Source organism: Toxoplasma gondii, chromosome VIII, assembly GCF_000006565.2.
Source record: "Toxoplasma gondii ME49 chromosome VIII, whole genome shotgun sequence".
In the NCBI taxonomy this organism is placed as follows: domain Eukaryota; phylum Apicomplexa; class Conoidasida; order Eucoccidiorida; family Sarcocystidae; genus Toxoplasma; species Toxoplasma gondii.
Window position 1 is genome coordinate 1,362,133 of NC_031476.1, and position 14,879 is coordinate 1,377,011.

Sequence of the window (14,879 nt, forward strand, 5' to 3'; positions counted from 1 at the left end):
ATGATCACGGCTCGCCGGAAAGAAGGGATTTCTCTGACTCTTCTCCTGTCGAGACGCATCTCGTCCTCCTTCGTTTCCTCACGTTCTTCTCTCTCTTCTTCACTTCTTCTCTTCCACCTCGTTTTCTTCTCTTTTTCATACACGGTTTTCTACAAGCCTGGCACCGGCCTCTCTCTCGCTCTGCGGCCGTCTCCTCCCCATCCTCCTCTTTCTTCTTTCTTTTCTTCCTCCTTTACTTCTCCCTGTCCTGCTTCAGTTGCTTCTCCTTCTTCTCCTTCGCCTTTTTCTTCTTCTCCTCTCTCGTTCTCCGTTCCTCTCCCTCGCTTGCATCGTCCGTCGACTGCGTCGCGCCTCTGGACCTTTCCTCGCCTCTCCGTCCGGAATCGGCGACATGATTCTCTTCTTCGCTCGCGCAGATGTTTGCAGAAGGCGAGGAGGAGCGAGAGGAGGGGGAGAGACAGCAGAACTCTTCTCCTCTTTCTCTCTTCTGTAGGTACAGCCGAGTGCCCGAGCGGCTGTGGGCGCCGCCCCAGAGGCCCTGCGAGTCTGGACAGGTGGAAAGCGAAACAATACCGGCACTCCCATCTCTCCGCGTCTCCTTGCGCGTCGCCACTGTTCTCTTCGTCATCCTTTCTGTTTCGATCTTCCTCGCTTTCCTCGCCTCCCCTTTCTCTTGATGCGGCTTCGTTTGCGTCTTCTCCCGTACTCTTCCGACGCCGTCTTCCTTCGGCGTCTTCTCTCTCTTCTGTCTCTTCTCTCTCTGCTTCCTCTTCTCTCTCTTCTTTCTCTTCTCTCTCTTCTTTTCTCTCCCCCTTTTCTTTGCCTTTGGCATTTCCGTCCGGTTCGTCTTCATCTTCTTCGTTCCCTTTCTCTTCCTCTTCTCTCGGTCTTCAACATCGCTCGGGGGTGACGCCTCACGTGAGGCCTACGGAGGAGACGATCGAAACAGTTGAGATTTCAGATGGCCTTTTGACTGAAGAAGAAGAGCAGAAGGCCCAGTAGGCGACTTTAACCTTCTGGCTCGGACCTCGCTTAGGCGTTTCGAGCGGTGACTCTCTCATGCATGCACGGCCTAGCAATTCTTTTCTTTCGCGTCGTTACACTCTCCTTGCTCGACGTCTCCTCTTGGTCACTCTAGAAACTCATCACCTTTCGACCGGTCTGCGCTCGTCTGTCGACATAAATGCGTAGCTGCAACCAGATCGGTTCGCCCTCTGAGATGCGTGGAACGCACCGTATTTTGTTGCATGCGTTCGCGCCCGTTCACCTCTATCCGCTCCGCTCCTTCCGGAGTTCTTCTTGTGCCCTCTGGAAGTCTTCTCAAACTCCAGACTGGACTCTCTCCCCGAATGGTGAATCGTAGAAACAACCTGAGGCCGCGCTTCAGGTGCAGTTAGGTGAAACTCAACTTTATACTGCGAGGAGACCTACTTAGGATCTGACAATGCCCGTGCGTCGTGCCGCGCTCTCCAAACAGATCTGTATTGTGCAAGGCCGTTCAAAACTTGAAGGGGACGCCGTTGATGGCTCGTGCGTTTTCTTTGCCATGTTCTTCTCTCTTCTTCGTTTCCAAATTTACTTTGCTCTGCGGCAGAGAATCCGTTTCTGTGCGTGTGTGTGCTTCCTCTCCGTTTTTCCGAGCCCTCTACTTATAATGTGATAAGGACAAATCATGGTCCAGCTATGATCTTTATGTTCTTAATGCCGCCTCTGTCTCTCGATGCCCTTCGCCTGTTGTTTGGTCTCGGCTCTCTCTTCTCACATATCGCTTCTTACGTCTTCGGACGTTCTTGCACTCTCTCTTGGTCACTTTCTTCCTCTTGCCGTTGTCCTCCCTTTCGCGGCTCTCGATCGTCCGTCTCTTCATCGGTCCCCCTCTCTCTCGCTCCATTATGATTTCTCTTCCACGTTCCTTTTCATCTCACCTTTTCTCTCTCCTTCGCTTCGTCTTCTTCTCTCCCCTGCGCCCTCTGTTTCTCTCCTCTTTCTTCTCTCTCTTTCTTTTTGTGGCTCGCCTTCGCTGTCTCTCTCCCTCTGTTGTTTCTTCTCTTTCGACCCGTTTTTTCGCTTCTTTTCGCTCCCTTCTTGCTTATGTGCAGCTATCCGTTCGTAGACGCCCCGTTGAATTTGCTGGTTGACCCTACTCCTCTACGAAAGGAAATGGAGGCGCGGCAACGCAGGCGACAGCGTCTGTCTCTTCTCCAGAGCCTTGCGGCTTCTCCCCTCTCTCCGCAGGCTCAGCATGCGCTCCATGTCTCACGACAGAGCGACTCGACAAACACAGCGACAGATGCGGGAGAGGAAACCGAGACTCCAGGAGACAGCGAGACAGAGTGTGAAGCCGTCGACCCAGTACCCCCAGACGTCAGAGTTAGTCCCCCGCATTCCGGCGTCTTGCCTTCGCGAGAAATGCATATCGAGTTACACACATGCGGGTATATATATGTAGCTGTCCACTTATGCATATCTGTCTCTGTGTATCTATCGATATTTAGTCCACCTACCTGTCTGTGTCTACTTATTCATGCCCAACTATGTATGTATCTATATATATATATATATATACATACATTTACGGGTGAATGTCTCAGTGCGCGTTTACTTGGAAGCCTTTCTCTTTGTGTTTTCAAATGTCTTGATAAGCAAATGCATGCAGAAAGGAAGGGAGTGAAGGCGTTTCGTGGGCGTCTATCCAAACGCTGGCGTATGCGCGCATATTCCGGCCCGAGGAGATCGAGGCAGATGTGTGTATAGTTGCACATGCGCTAAGAAAACAACAGCGTTTTTACTTCATCCTCCGCGACCTCTGCATCCTTGAATTTGCGTTCATGTCTTAACATAGCTATATCTCTCCATCTCTGTATATATATATACCTATAAATGCATGCATGTGGATGTATATGCCTGTTCCTGTATTTGTTAATAATATGGGTTCACACGCGTGTATGTTTATATACATGTAAACAAAGGTGTATACATATACCTGCTTCCATGTGTGCGTCTACGCATAAATATCTCTCACTATATATATATATATATATACATACATATACATATATACATATATACATATGTATATATATATATATATATATATATGTAGGTATGCATGTATATATGCATATGCACACACATTTGAAAGGGGGCCTCTGTTTCGAGTCCGATGCGGTTGCTGTGCGGGTTGCAGTCCGGTTGCATTTTTCGTTTGTGGGCATCTCTGTTCAGACGGATTTAGTTGAGCTCGACCGCTTCTGCCCAGGCTTGGGTCCATGGCCCTCGACGGCGGATCTTCAGCGTCTGAACGCGACCTACGATCGTCTTCCAGGTAGTTGTCTTCCCAGGGAGACATGCCGATTCATTTTGGAGGCCTGGAGTTCCGCTCGTTTCTTCGCGCGCGCCGTCGACGCCGTACCACCGACACTGGGTTCCCTCCATCTCTCTGTGGCGACGCCTCTGTGTCGGTCGGCAGGTGTACATGTTTGGCCTTACCTCGACGTAGTCTGCGCGCATCTGTCGAGCGACGTCTGTAGCGCGAGGCGTCGCTCTTTTTCGGTGTCGATTTCTCGTCTGTCTGAGTCACTCGGTGAGGAGCTTCGCGTCCTTCGACAGGCACCTCTGCGTGGAGGCAGATGCGCCTTTTGTCTCTCCCCAGATGCGCCTTTTGTCTCTCCCCAGATGCACTTCTTGTAGGTGGACATGTGCTCTGTATGTGGATGATTCTCTCTGGGCCGGGTGTGAACGGGAGGCGCATGAGGAGGAAGGGGAGAACATGGCTGGACGAGGACTGAGAAGCTGGTCTTTGTTCCTGTCGGGTGCTCCCGCCGATTCCTCGCAGGCACACTCCACGAAGATACGAACTCGGAGCTCCACTACAGTGCAGAAGTGAAAGTACGTGCGTTTTGATGGGCGCAAAGAGCCACAGGGAGACTGAAACGAAGGAGCCAGGCGCCGGTTCGAGACGAAGACCCGCAAGATGAGCACTCGGACCGTGCAGCCGAGGAGGGAGCATGGAAAAAGAAGAGACAGGAGAGGAGAAGGCAGAAGCGAAAGAAGGAGAGGAGTGCGAGAAAAGAGAGGAAAAAAAGACAAGGGAGAGCAGAAGGAAAAGCCGAAAACCGAGGGAGGGGATTCAGAGAAACGCGCCAGACGCAGCGCGTGAGGCAGGGAGACGGTCGGTCTTCGCATCAAGCGTGATGGTAGCGAGCGTAGTTGACAAGCCAGCAGCATTTGTTGCCAAAATGTTCCCAGCAGCATTTGTTGCCAAAATGTTCCAATGTCACGATAGTCGGTTCCGGACACAACGCCGTGGACATACGCGAACTCCTTGGACGTAGAGGAAAAAAGTGGAGACAGAAAAAAACGCAGAGTGGAGGCGTAGGAGCACTCAACGAAATGCTTGTCTCCGCCGAGCCAGGACGAACGTTGTGCTTGCGCCCTGTGCTGCCAGGAGACAGTCCTACCAAGAAGCAGAAAGAACGCGCGACGGACAGCGCATGGCGAGTAGCGAAAACAGAGCAAGGAGAGAGAAAAAAGCCAGTGCTTCGAGTTCCTTCTTGAAACATGATTGACGCTTGTTCTGTTGTGGTGAAAGACATGCGTCGCCGTTTGTGGTTGTCCGGTGCCGTTTTTCTCTCGCAGACCATTGCAGAAGCGCAACTCGAATTCGAACGCTGGCGACCGCGAATGGGTCTCGATCGTCTCTGTACGTCGTTTCTTCTGTTTTTTCTTTTCTTTTTTCCGGCGGGTCTCGCCCACCGCCTCCATTTCTGTCTCCTGCGTGTGTCGTCGTTTTCTTCTTTCCTTTCTCTTCTGCAACTCCTCAGTGCCGCCCTGTCCTTTCTCGCGCTTCCTTTCCTCCCGGGATGAGTCTCTCCTGCAGGCATCTGGAGGGCATGTTTGCTTCCACCGCATCTTTGCGCCTGTCTCCATTTCAGCTTTAACTCGCTCCCGGCATTGGAAAGTGCTCGGATATGTGTGAACATATGTACCTATGCACATATGTTAGCATAGGTGTAGGTTTGTATGTTTTTGTGTATGTATGCATGTATACAGGCTCGTATGCATACAGGTATATATCTACATATATATATATATATATATATGTAGAAATACATGCATGTATGAATGTAGGTATATGTGCATGTAGGTTTGTATGTATGCATGGATGTAGGTCTGTAAATAGAGTTCTCGGTCACTATGTAGCTCTCTGTTTTTCTGTCGGTTTGTGTGCCCTGTATGTATTTACGTAGCAAACTGTATCTGCGGTTATATTTGGAGACGCGTTCGAGGCTTTGCGTATTTTTTGTTTGAGGTTTCTTCCTTTTTTCTAGACTGGGTTCTCGATGCCGACGAAGAGGCGCAGCTTCCGCCACACTTCCTCAAGCGATATAAGGCCGTCCGGCGCCAGCTGCTGTGAGTTTCGCTGACTTTGTCTCTCTCTCTAGCTGCCTGTTTCTCCTAGCCTTCCTTCCTTCTTTGGCATCCCTCTCCCTCTGCCTCTCTCCACAGAAACGCATGCACGCGGGGAGTGGTACCTTCTTCTACCTGTACCTAAAAAACACAAACGTACATGCATACGTGCATGCATGCATGCATGCATGCTTGTACCTGTCTGTATATGCGCAGATGTCCTGGATGGAACGAAATGCGCAGGCGCGCAGTCGTTTGCGCGAATGTGTGAAGCTTTAGGAACTTGCATCTGGTGGAACTTCGGTAGTTCCGCAGCAGTGTGTGTTTGTGGGGCGCGCGAGGCCGTCACCGGAGGCACTGTCGAGCGTTACTCTTTTTCTCGGTTTCTGCTTCGTTTCTCTGCGCCGTCCGTTTTCGCATCTCTTCTCTTCCAATATGCTCGAAGCGTTGAAGCCCGGTGGCGTGTGTGTGGCGGATACACACGCATTCTCACTGTGAAGGAGCTCCTTGGAATTCGAGTTTCGGGAACCAGCGTTGGAGAAGCCGCTTCGCAGCCGGTTTCTGGAGGACGCGCGTTGCTCCGCGAGCGGTGAAATGTGTGAAGGTTGAAGATTGCTCGGAACTGTTAAAAAACTGGCTGTCAAGAGAGGAGCAGTTCCGTGCTCACGGGAAAGCGAACTGCGTCTCCTGGCGGACGAACTGAGCAGGCAGCCTGGAGACTCGATTCGTTCGTCAAGCCTTCTTTCCGAGAGTGACTATTTGCTGCTTCTGAACAGGCCTCCGCCTCGTCAACAGTTTGCCCAGTGGCTTGGCGAGAACTACGTTTCGCCTGATGAGCCTCTTCCAGAGGTCGGCATTCCCGAAGAGGTGAGTGCAGACGCAGTTCGAAATCGTGGACTCGGAGTTCTGGCTGCATGCGCAGAAGCAGAAAATATGAAGAACCTTCAGGACACAATCAAAATCGGCCGCAGACGCCACCCAGCCGCCTCTCCAGGCGCGAAGGCACGGAGTCAGACACTTCTCATCTCGAATTTTTGCACATATATATATTTATATATATGTATATTTATATATATATATATATATATATTTATATTTATATATATATATTTATATATATATTTATATATATATTTATATATATATATATATAATATGCATGCATACATATATAGGTACACACATAGGTATATGCATATGCATATATGGGTACCTTAATGCGTACGAAAGCAGATACACTTCTGCACACGGGCGCCTCTACATGACAGTCTATGTATTCACGTAATGTGTATGGTATATAGTATGTATATATATATATATATTCATCTGGGATATGTATCAAGTATGTAGTATATATACTCTATGCATATACACGTGCATGTGTATGTCCAGGTGAACCGGAAGGGAGACTGGAGATGGAATTCGTGCTCAGCGTGTAGAGTTTCTTGCTCTTTGGACGCGTTTCAGCTTCTGCACTGTTGCGTTCGGACGTTTGATGTTCAGGAGGAAGAGTCCACAATTGCACCCGGCATGCTGAGATTCATGGAAAGTTCCTACACGTACACCCCACCTCTCTCGCCAATCGACGGAGAGGTGGACATGGTGAGCAGCTGTTGTGTCGCTGAGTCGACTTTTCCTTTCCCTGGAAACGTCTTTTCCACGACAGAATCGAGTCCGCCGCCTGGGATGTACACTGGCCGCCCACACTCTGCTTCTCAACTGTCGCTGAAACGCAAACCTCTGGAAATCTGCACTGTGGAAAGGCGCCGTTCTGTCGACCCCGCTCGGCGATTCGCAACTCGTGTGTCAAGTCCTTGTGCCAGCGGATCCGCGATCCAAACTGTACTGCTCAAATCGAAGAGACAGAGTTGGCCGACATGCTCGGCGTTCAAGGAGGGTCCAGGACCTATACACATACATGCACACATCTATGCAAATATATATATATATATATATATTAATATTATATATATATATATTAATATTATATATATATATATATATATATTTGCATAGATGTGTATCTGTCTTGATGGGCAACTTTTTGGCCTATGTAGGTCTGCACAAACTCGCATACACGCGCGTGTATTTACATGTGTCTACATGTAGTCACATGTCTCCATATATATATATATATATATATATATATATATATATATATATATATATATATGCATGTGGTTGTACAAAGGGACTGGCGGTGATTTCTTCGCTGTGCATGTTTGATTGTCTCGCCTGTCTTCTCCGTTTCCCCTGCGGTCTCCCTTGTGTGACTTTGTGTGACTGCGCTCACGCGGTTTCGTCTTTGCATGCATTTGCGCCTGGTTCCCCTTTGGCTGCGCTGCTCTTCAGTACGACGACCCTCCTGACGCTCCGTGGCGTCGCCGCGTCGAGAGTAAAATCAGGTTCGCACACAGAGAGGAAGTCGACCGAAAGACAGTGAAGAGCTCGGGAGATAACAAGGGAGAGAACACAAAAGAGAATCAAAGGGACGGAGATATTAAGGTAGAGCAAAAGATCCTGCGAGACGAGGCAGGAGAGAACCTGCACGCGAGTGTGGAAACGAACCGCTGCGCGTTTTCCTTTGTCGGTGCGTCTGTTCCACCCTTTTTACAATTTCTGGTCTTGTTCTCTTCCTGTTGCATCTCGTTTCTCGCCTTCTCCCTGCGCCTCTTGCCATCGCAAGCTCTCTCTGTCTGCATGGTGTGCGCTCTCTCTTTGTCTCACGAGCTGAGACGCTTCGTTTACGTACTTCATAAGTCGTCGAGAGAAGCGTCTGCTCGTGCGAGCTGAATTCTAAGAGCCCCCCTGGAGAGGAAACGCCATCCGAACATTCCGACGGAGGTGGTACACCGGAGGCATGTCTCTGTTTATTGAGATCGGTTTTTTCGTTGATTCCTTAAACTCCCCGCAGCAGTGGACTATGCCTACACCGTCAAACAAGGCGAGCATCATCTACTGTGCGTGACCAGGAGATACGGCTCATTTACCTGTCTCCAGAGGTGTGGGGTACGAGGGGACAAACGCCGATTGTTGCCGGATGTTGAGTCCTCTGAGCTGTGCATCTTTCTGTCTGTCGCTCTTCCCGTATTTGGCGACCTGTCCGTTTGTGTCTCGTCTCTCGCCTCCTTTTCGAGTGCGTTGCTCTTCTTCTCGTTGTGGCGCCGTCGACTTCTTGGCGCGCCCTCTCGCCTTTTTTCCGCTTCTCAGACGCGCCGTCGAGTGGGGATTTCCCGAGCGCGTCAGGCCGTACCGGACAGGCTTCACGACTTACGACATCAGCTGGTACGCCGGCACTCTGGACGTTGTGGTGATGATTCTTCCGGGACCGTCTCCGCCCGCGGCCAAGCTGCTTTCTCTCCAAGATCTGAAACGGTTCAGACAACTCATTGGTGAGTGCGGTCACCCGTCGCCGTTTCCTGCGACTTCGGTGGCGTCAAAGTTGATGCACACGGGGGGGTGGACGCTTTGGAGGCGAGTCGCGCGGCCTGGACCGATCGACGAGGCTCTTGGTCTCGTGAACGCTGCCTGCGCTCTGGGGAGATTCTTCGGAGACTAGAAACCACAGAACCTCGCTCCTTCGCTGTGTCTTCTGCCCCCTGGCTAACACCGACGCGAGCGTAGGCCTTCTGCGTTTCCACGAGGTCCGAGGCGTTGCACGGCTGGATGTGCGACATTTCCTGGCGTTCCTCTTGCTTGCGCTTCAGGAGATATGCTGGACGAACTGGAGGACAAAGAGCAACTCTACGTGACGAGGAACCACCAGATTGTCGTTTCCTCCCTCCCCCTTGGAGCGGAACGAAGGCTTCTTTGCTGCCGCAAGGACTTCAACCTCTTTGCGGGTATCTGTCCACACAGACGCACAGAACTCCCCATAGCGAACGCGTCCATCGACAGCTTTCTCGGATAGCGACAGACTCGGAAAACGGAGTGAAACGCAGACGTCTCGTGCTGCGGTCGTCGGAGGTGCCGATACGACCGCCGGTGCTTGTTTGGGTCGATTCTTGTCTGTTTTATTCTTCGGCGTCTACGCAGGGAGCCTCTCGTGCCCTGCGGCCGCTGACTTGTTCTCTCTGCGTCTCTCAGAGCATGTCTTAGGATGTCCTTTCTGACCCTGCGTCTTCCTAGCCACCTGCCTCCACTGGGTCCTCCCATAGACCTCTGCGTACATCTGCCATGACCTTCGTGTATACCTATCCACACAAATACAGGTATCTATCTGCATGGATAGAGGAACGGAGCGCCACAGTCACCTGAGACCTATTTCCAGCACACGGGCTCTTACTTCTTATATATATATATATATACATATACGTCTATGCATATATGTAGTCGCTATATATATATATATATAGTATATTAAAAACTAGCGTGGTGACCGTATTGATTTGGAGCACACAGGTCCCTGCCCGCTCCATCGATCGATGTGTGTTTGTATCTGCAAAGTGTATTTCCGTTCGGAAGGGTATGGATATCTTCGAGATGTTTTTTCCGATGCATTCGCTGCAGGCTCAGAGTGTACCTTCATGTTTGATCGCCAGGCGTCGGCTGTCCTCAACTCACTTTCTGAGGAGACAGCGGCTCTGCTGTTGGAGGAGTGTGCAGAAACCGTCGCTGCTGCCCGCCGAAGTAAGGCGTTCTTTCTTGCGGGGATCCTTTTCTCATTGTCTTCTTCCCTTTTTTGTCTTGTTTCCTTCTTTTTGGGTATCCGCTTCTCGACGAGAGCAGCAAGGCTGTGGGGTGCGAGTTCCTGGGGGCGGAGCCTTGGAGCTTCTCGCTCCCGCGCTACCATCGCTGAACATCTGTGGCGCCTGCATCCTGAACGGATGCTAAACGCCGACTGTGGGGGACTTCTTCAACTAGCTCGTGGAAGGTAGAACATCCAGACGAAACGCCTTTTGGCTGGTGTAGGCGTTTCGCTCGAAGCTTCCCTTGCCCCATTCCTGTCTCGAACCTCCGGAACGCGTCGTTCGCTTTCAAAGGATTCGAATTCGCCACTGCCGTAAAGTGCACAGTATGCGAGAGGGTGTGCATGTAGTCCTCCGCATGGCGCTGGAATCTCTCTTCGCAGGTCTCCTCCCGCATGAAAAGGCGCTCCTCTCTGAGGACTTGGCTCTCGAGAAGTCCGAAGCTGCCGCAAAGGTAAAGACGCTCCGCGAACTGCGTGCAGCCGTCGCAGCCTCTGCGCGCCACAGGGTCCGACAGGCGAGAGACGGAGCTCAGGGAGTCAGCGAAGCGACAGGCGGCGGAGACATCGGAGAAGCCGGCGGAGACATCGGAGAAGCCGGCGGCGAGTCGGTGGCGACTTTTCTACGGCGAAAGGGTGAAATTCTTCAAGGGCATCTTCTGGGGTCTCCGAATCCCTCCGTGATGGCTCTTGCCACAGGCGGCAGGGTGTGCTACGTTTCTCACGAACATGTCAAAAAGGTAAGGCGAAATCACCTCCAAAGAGGCCTTGTCCGGAGATAAGCCTTCGCAGGCAAGCTTTCAGGCAGTGTGCGTAACGTAAAGACCTCACGACGAGTTCAGGGGAGCGGTTCCGAAGATCGAATCGAATAATAACTGCGTCAATGCAGACCAGGAAGGTGACGCGCATTCGTAGATTCGTCCACGCAAACATCTGTTGTGGAGGTCGAATGTCGAGAATCTTTTTAAGCCATTCGTCTCTTTCCAGCCTCTGCGTCATTCCTCGTGACGAATGGAAATGCTCGACAGGCCAAGAGATGCTTAGGTACCGGCGCAGCGTCCCGGTCGCCTACCCTTGTGCAACGCACAGAGGCAGAGAAGAAAGGGCAGGGGAGAGATCTATAAAGATCTAAAGATGCAGAAAACTCAACAGAGAACAGTGACCCCGAGGCTCTCTCTCTTCCTTCGTTGGTGTCGTCGAGGCTGGGCTGTTTTCCTTGTTTTGCTTGTTTTGCCTCACATTTCCTCTCTTCTTCCGACGTCTCGCATTTCTCCCCTTCACGTAGCGCAGAACACCGGGAAGCCACAAAACCGCAGACGCTCTCTTTGTCCACCACTCAGCTACAGTTCTGCCGAGGGCCGCTAGCAAGGCGGAATCCAAACCAGCGGGTGTGGGATACATTTCCAGTGCTGCAGATGAGAGTACAGCTGTTGCCGCTTTCTCGCTTTCACCCATGCGATTTCTTCTTTCCTTGGGAGCCCCGCGACAGACGTCCCGATCTGCATGCATCCTCCCCCGGCTTTTTTCTCTTCTTTGATCGTCCCTGGTGAAAACAAACCCAACACTTGAAGCTAAATTTAGAAATGCATAGCCGCACGGACGCATATATATATATATATATACATATGTAAGGTATAAATATATATATGTATATGTATATATATATATATGTAAGATATACATATATATATACGTATATACGTATGTATGTATGCACGTAAGATGAATGCATGTGGAGTAGATAGATCTAGATATTTGTATGGGTGAATATCTGTAGGTACATTTGTTTGTTATCTTCATTGGAAGAGATTTAAAGTATCTGTGAGCACGAGTTGGCCTACTGGTTTAGATCTCGAGTTTGTGCTGCCGTATTGAGGTTCGACTGTCTTAGCTGAGCGTAGATACGGCGGTCCCAAGGCTGTAGATGCAGAACCGCCTGCACAATCGTTTTTCGTCAGATTGGTTCTCCTTCTTTTGTAGATGGACGAACGGAAGGCTCACGTCCACAGTAGCACTGGGAAGAAGGCTCCGAGAGCGAATGCAACGATTTGTGTCGTCTCGTTTTTTCTATCTAGGTTTACCGCACAGCTCCCGTGGTCTCCCCTTGGGTCTCGCGCGCGCGCTTCCCCACTGCGGCGGCTGATTGTTCGCTGCGTTCCTCCTTTGAGTCTTCGAAGCCGGCGAGAGAAAAGGCGACTGCTCTGTCTCAGCCCCGAGAGCTCGACGAAGCGACGCCGGACGCCGGGCGCCGCGCCTCCGACGAAGACGAAGAAGACGAGACAGAAGACGTTGAAGACTCTCCCGATCTCTTCAAGGCCGGGAGGGTGGAACATCTGCAGCGCGATGACGACGACGAATTTTTCATGGGAGAAGAAGAACAGGGGGAGGACGAAGATGAGACCCCTCTGTACGAGCGCCCTGCTGGCAGTGTGCAAGACTCATTTGAGGAAACAGACTTCGATGCATACGAAGGAAGTGAGGGGGACATGGACGCTTAGGGAGAGTCCGAGAGAAGGGCGAGAGGAAATGAGTCTTTGTGGAAGACGAAAAGAAGGGAAGGTGGAGAGAGCAACAGGAAGAGAGGCAGACGGGTGCTCTGGTTCCGGCAACAGGCTCTTGTGAAGAAGACAAGAAACGAACAGGGGGGCGAGGTGACGGGAGTTCACTTGCTTCAATTTTTCCTGACCATTTTCTTGTCAACTCCCGGCACCACATACACTTGCGATTTATCAAATTGTTCAACACTGCTGTAGAAATCAAGAAACCAAAACACAGACATGGTCTGCCCACTCCCAGTCTGCACGCATCGCACTCCACTGCAACAGAGCTAGTCAATACAGCGTTGACCTGTCTGTTTCTTTCGAAGCTCAGAACAGAGCCATCTAGAAAAAATGTATAAAGAACAAACGCGCTTCTTGTTGCACTACCTAGTAGTCATTCTCTACTTTTTCAAAGGCAACAGGAAATGCTGAACATTTTGACAGGACATGCACTGGTACAGGTCACGACAGATTCAGCGATAGAACCCCCCGTGGAAGGCATGTTGACAGACTCATATCTCTTGAAAGATGTCTCGAGAGATTCATATATTCTTTTTTTTTAATGATGTTTCGTGAAATTGATGTATCGTGAACGGCTTTATGTGAACGACGTTTCAGAAGACTATTATCTCTTGAAAGATGTTTCGAGGGATTCATATAGCTTGAAGGAATTACCGAAGTTCGGCGCAGCGGCCCGGATTGGATACCCAGGGAGTGGCGCTCCCAGAAACATGAATGCGACCCTACTGTGGAAGGCTTCGTCTCTCTTCGCTGATGAGTTCTCAAAAAAGCTGGAACTCTTTGTAAGGTAAAATGTATATATATTCATATACTATATATATATATATATATGTACATCTGGATGTAGTTTTGTGTGTATCTATATGCGTGTATCTGTTTACATGTATACATGTTTACTTCTTTCTTCTTTCTTGCATCAAGACGAGACCCGGATACGATCGAAAGTTACAGAAGCCTCGTGGAAAGGCCCTTTCCCGTCAACGAGCTTCCCATGAGGTCGAAACGCTTTACAAGAATGAAACCTACAAAGACATGCTCAGGATTCTTTCAATTTCCAGAACGTTTGCTCGACGCGCGAGTCCGAGCCACAAAATTGGACCTTCGAATTAAAAAGCAGGTTGCATTTTTAACGCAAATTCAGCTTCGAACTATTGGAGGGAAAATAGTTTTCTCTGGGTAGGTCCACGCGGTGGACTCGCCCTGCGCATGGAAGCTGCGTGAGTGGAGCTCTCCTGTCCGCAAAAGCTCGTCTGTCTCTAAGCGTTCTAACTGGATTTCTGTGTCACAGGACTTCCGCCTGTAGATCGCCGTGTAGCATCTGTGACCTAGGACGCCTCGCTTTTGCGCGGCGGAAGAAGCTTTTGAGGGAAAAAAGCAGCGCGAGCAATGCATGCGCGCGCGTTTTCTGGGGAACGCGGCGACCACCAGAGAGATGTGGAAAAAGAACGCATGCACGTGGGCTTCGCGGAGGGCACATGGCGGGTCCGAAAATCCCTGGTTTTTGTGCGAGATAAAACGAACTCTGCATGCGCCGTGGACACAGCGGAGCGACAGTCGTGCATGCACTCGAAAGAAACAGACTGCCAGGTGGTATTGGAGCGCCCTTTCTTCCACGACTCCCGATTGACAAACACAAAAACACCAACAGACGGAAGACGGGTGAAGCGTCGGAAGACGGACTTTGGATGCCGCCAAACAAACACACATATGCATGCGTATGTGCCCCGCTACGCATACGTGGAGTTGAATAATATATACATATATATATATACATATATATACATATATATACATATATATACATATATATATACATATATATATATATATATATATGAATATGTAGCTATACATGCGATTCGATGGATACAGATACGGATCCGCTGAGAAGGGGATAACAATGGATGCATGCATAGAGTCTGTCGCATGCAAGGGATATATCTTAATACATGCACGCACCCCGGCGAGGCGGGAAATGGGTATTACTCTCGGAGTCGACAGCCTGGGCAGCAGAGCGAAAAGCAAGATTCCGGTTTGGACGCATCTTTGTCACTCTTTCTCGCTTGTCTCTTCGCATCCGGAATTCTCGAAACCTTTCGCGCACAGTACGGAACAAATGTATTGCAGGTCTTCGCCTTTCTCCAAACTTTGCCGTTGACTGCATGCGCAGGTGTGACCCCTCCCATGTCCTCGACGCCCCCCAGTCGTACCTCTTCTTCTTC

General features: G+C 50.3%; 1 protein-coding gene across 1 annotated transcript; it reads left to right on the forward strand.

Moving 5' to 3' along the window:
• On the forward strand, positions 1 to 10,286 carry TGME49_231360 (hypothetical protein; the record flags this gene model as incomplete). Its single annotated transcript, XM_018780295.1, has 12 exons — positions 1 to 998; positions 2,100 to 2,370; positions 3,226 to 3,325; positions 3,836 to 3,888; positions 4,639 to 4,702; positions 5,331 to 5,412; positions 6,186 to 6,276; positions 6,913 to 7,011; positions 7,762 to 7,814; positions 8,620 to 8,801; positions 9,117 to 9,251; positions 9,919 to 10,286. 12 exons carry the CDS (start codon positions 1 to 3, stop codon positions 10,284 to 10,286), a joined length of 2,496 nt encoding a protein of 831 aa, XP_018636847.1.
• Positions 10,287 to 14,879: the final 4,593 nt, after the last annotated feature.